The sequence below is a fragment of the Morone saxatilis genome, unplaced genomic scaffold (assembly GCF_004916995.1).
Source record: "Morone saxatilis isolate NCDOM2014 unplaced genomic scaffold, NCSU_SB_2.0 Contig12, whole genome shotgun sequence".
Lineage (NCBI taxonomy): Eukaryota > Metazoa > Chordata > Actinopteri > Moronidae > Morone > Morone saxatilis.
In genome coordinates this window covers 2649523-2652481 of record NW_023339674.1, presented here as the reverse complement: position 1 = coordinate 2652481, position 2959 = coordinate 2649523, and the positions used below count along the sequence as shown (strand labels likewise).

The 2959-nt window shown below is 38.8% G+C and overlaps 1 protein-coding gene across 1 annotated transcript in view; it reads left to right on the top strand.

Annotated features, from left to right (window-relative positions):
* The window catches only part of gmds (GDP-mannose 4,6-dehydratase), a gene marked incomplete at its 5' end in the record, with an annotated part of 94969 nt that extends 92449 nt beyond the window's left edge, over positions 1-2520 (top strand). The window contains 2 exon segments of the mRNA XM_035654016.1: positions 156-224; positions 1998-2520. Of these exon segments, the coding sequence (XP_035509909.1) occupies positions 156-224; positions 1998-2060 (132 nt within the window).
* Positions 2521-2959: the final 439 nt, after the last annotated feature.

The window sequence follows — 2959 nt, the reverse complement described above, 5'->3', positions numbered from 1 at the left end:
GAGAGAGAGAGAGAGAGATCCAGTGTGTCTTTATATGAGGACGACACATCTGATCAGACATGACAGATAATGTATTTTTCTTACTCCTTTCTCCCCCTCTCCCCCCTCTCCCTTTCTCTCCCTCTCTCTTTTACTCCTGTCTTTCTTTTCAACAGGACTACCTACAAGGCGACAGCACCAAAGCGTATCAGAAGCTGGGTTGGAAGCCAAAGGTGACTTTTGAGGTGCGTATACCCACACCTGGAAGAGCTGACATCAGTATGGTTTTATTAGTGGGAATACTGTGCTGCACAAGCACAGACAGGGAAGGATTCAGTGAAATGTAATTAATCCACAGAAAGGACAATGTCTGAAGAAAAAATACTAAAAGAAGCAATTCATTGACAAATGGAAGAATATGGAGAGGATTTGTGGCTGAGCTAGAAAAGCGGGGACTCGAACACAAAGAACTAAGTGTGTCTGTATGTATATAAGTAGAAGGTGGGTGGGGTTAGCACGGTATGTGGGTGGGATAGTAAGAGGATATTTCTTTCTTCTTAGTATGTGAGTGTAGCCTACGTTTTTATAATCCCCTCCAGACATGTGTGCAACAAAAGTATAATTTCCACATTAATATTCTTAAAAAGTAATCTAGTCCTTCTACCTCATTAAATATCCCAGAATATCCTCATTGTATGTGCACTGGTGGCTTCACGTTTATACATCACACTATAATAATAATAATAATGTAATAAAATAAAATATATACTGCATACTGGACCAGGACTGACTTCCAAACCATTTGTGATGTCACAAATCATGCTCGTAGGCCCCGCCCCTTACAAATAGAAACTTTCCACTCTCAGCAGATGAATGTGAAAATATCCTTCTAGTGTCAAACTCTTCACAGACATCATTCTGCACAGTGAAGATCAAATATTCAACAAATATGGATATACAAAGATGCACTCACTACTGAGGCCCGCGTGAACCACACAAGAAGCAACGGAAAACCAACAAATTAGCAGGCCTACTTTTATGTCTTGGAGAGTTAATCTTATGTTTTGCCAATGTGAACCTACTGTATGCTACATGGGAAGGAATATGAAGTAGCTTTCTTTTATTGGAAATGGTGGAAAGCATGGAATTTAATAAAAAATAATAATGGCAAAAGAAGAGAATATTTTTCTAATATATCTCAAGATATGGCAAAGGAATGCAAAGCCACATATTTAAAAAATCTAACTGATGTTCAGTGCTGTTAACTGTGTTCAACTGTTCTTCATCCCCTTAGACGAAACTCTCCATATTTGGTTTGTAAGCATTAATACAGACAGCAGAACTGAGTGAAACAATCACATGATATGATCATATTCTGCAGTGACTAAAGGGCCTGTGTATTGTTTGAAATTATTTGGGTTACTGTTATGTCCGAGTTTTTATTCCGATACCAAATTATAATTTTTAGAGAAATACAGTAGAAACATGGTTTTCAAAACTTATTTTCATTTAACAAAAAAAGCCACAAACAGCAGCTGCCAAACAGGAACTTTGCCTAAATAAAATACGGTATTAAACTGGCAGACTTTTGTATTAGATGAGGAACTAACTGATCCGAAAATAATCCAACAAGACTCCAAATCTGTCCTGACACTCAGAGCCGATTCTCTGCACTTTACAGTTTTTGATATTCTGTACAATGAACACATTTTTGTCGATGCAGGAGAGCTATGACGGTTTAATATCCAGCCTGAATCATCAATCCTTCTTCAAGTACATTTCAGGCTGAAAGTGAGACACTACCAACGTAAAGCTCTCACTGTGTTCATGAATAGCAGGCTCACCATAAACCACAATGTAAATAAATAAAGACAAAGCGTTGTAATTACAATCAGTGGCTCTACTGTGTTTTTATTAAAAGATTGATTTGTTTTCATATCATTTTCATTAAATATGAGTTCTGAAGTGACTTTCCCTTCTTTTGTGAAATGAAATGTTGACCTGGTGTCCCTCTGCAGGAGCTGGTGAAGGAGATGGTGGATGCCGACATCGAGCTGATGAAGAAAAACCCAAACGCCTGAGGCCAAATCACTCCTGCGTTCTATCACTGAGACCAACAGCCGAGGGAGCACGTTGTATTTTTACCTTTCTGACTTTTCCAAATGAAGTAATCGTGTCCTTTCTTCTTTGTTAAGGAGGCTAGACCGAACCATGTATTGCCTTTGTGTCTTGTGTCTATTTCTAGCATCATGTCATTTTGATTTTGTTTTGTTATCACATAGCAGAGATGCCTTTTTACACTGATCATGTCATAATTTATATAGATGGCAAGGGTTTATTTATGTGTATTTGTTTCCTTTTGATTGTAACTGAATTGATTTCAGATGACATTCTTTCTTTCAGATGGTAAAATGGCAGAATATATAAATAAATAGAAGGTTGAAGATTTTATCTTTTACTGGAAAAAAAGGAATGAACCGGTTTATTAAAGGTCTGAATGAACAAATGAAGCATTTGGTACAATAAAAACAGATCTTTTTACATGTTGTTTACAGTGTTTGATTTGTTTTCTGATTCAAACTGTGATGAAGAGGGGGGTACTGTTATGTTGGTAGAAATACTAACATCCTGCTGTTGGATGGTTGTGTGTTTTGTGTATTTTTGTGTGTTTTTTCCTTGTAGGTCTGCCAAGGAAAGTGAGAAATGAAGGCAGCAAGCAGCAAATCCTCGTTTAGGTTTAAATGCAGGTACCTCTGTAACTGTGTGTGTGTGTGTGTGTGTTGCCCAGGTTGTGCAGGGGTCGGTCGTTTCTCTCCCCTCTGCTCGCTCCGGCTTTCCAGGCTTTTTATTTGCGAGCACACTGCGCTCTTTTATTCGTCAGGAAGTGCGTTTTTCCCGGTGCCCGGAGCCCCAGGGTCCCGGTCTCAAACGCCTCTTGTCTGTGCAGACTGGCTGCAGGTTTCAAAGGCGTACAGAGAGC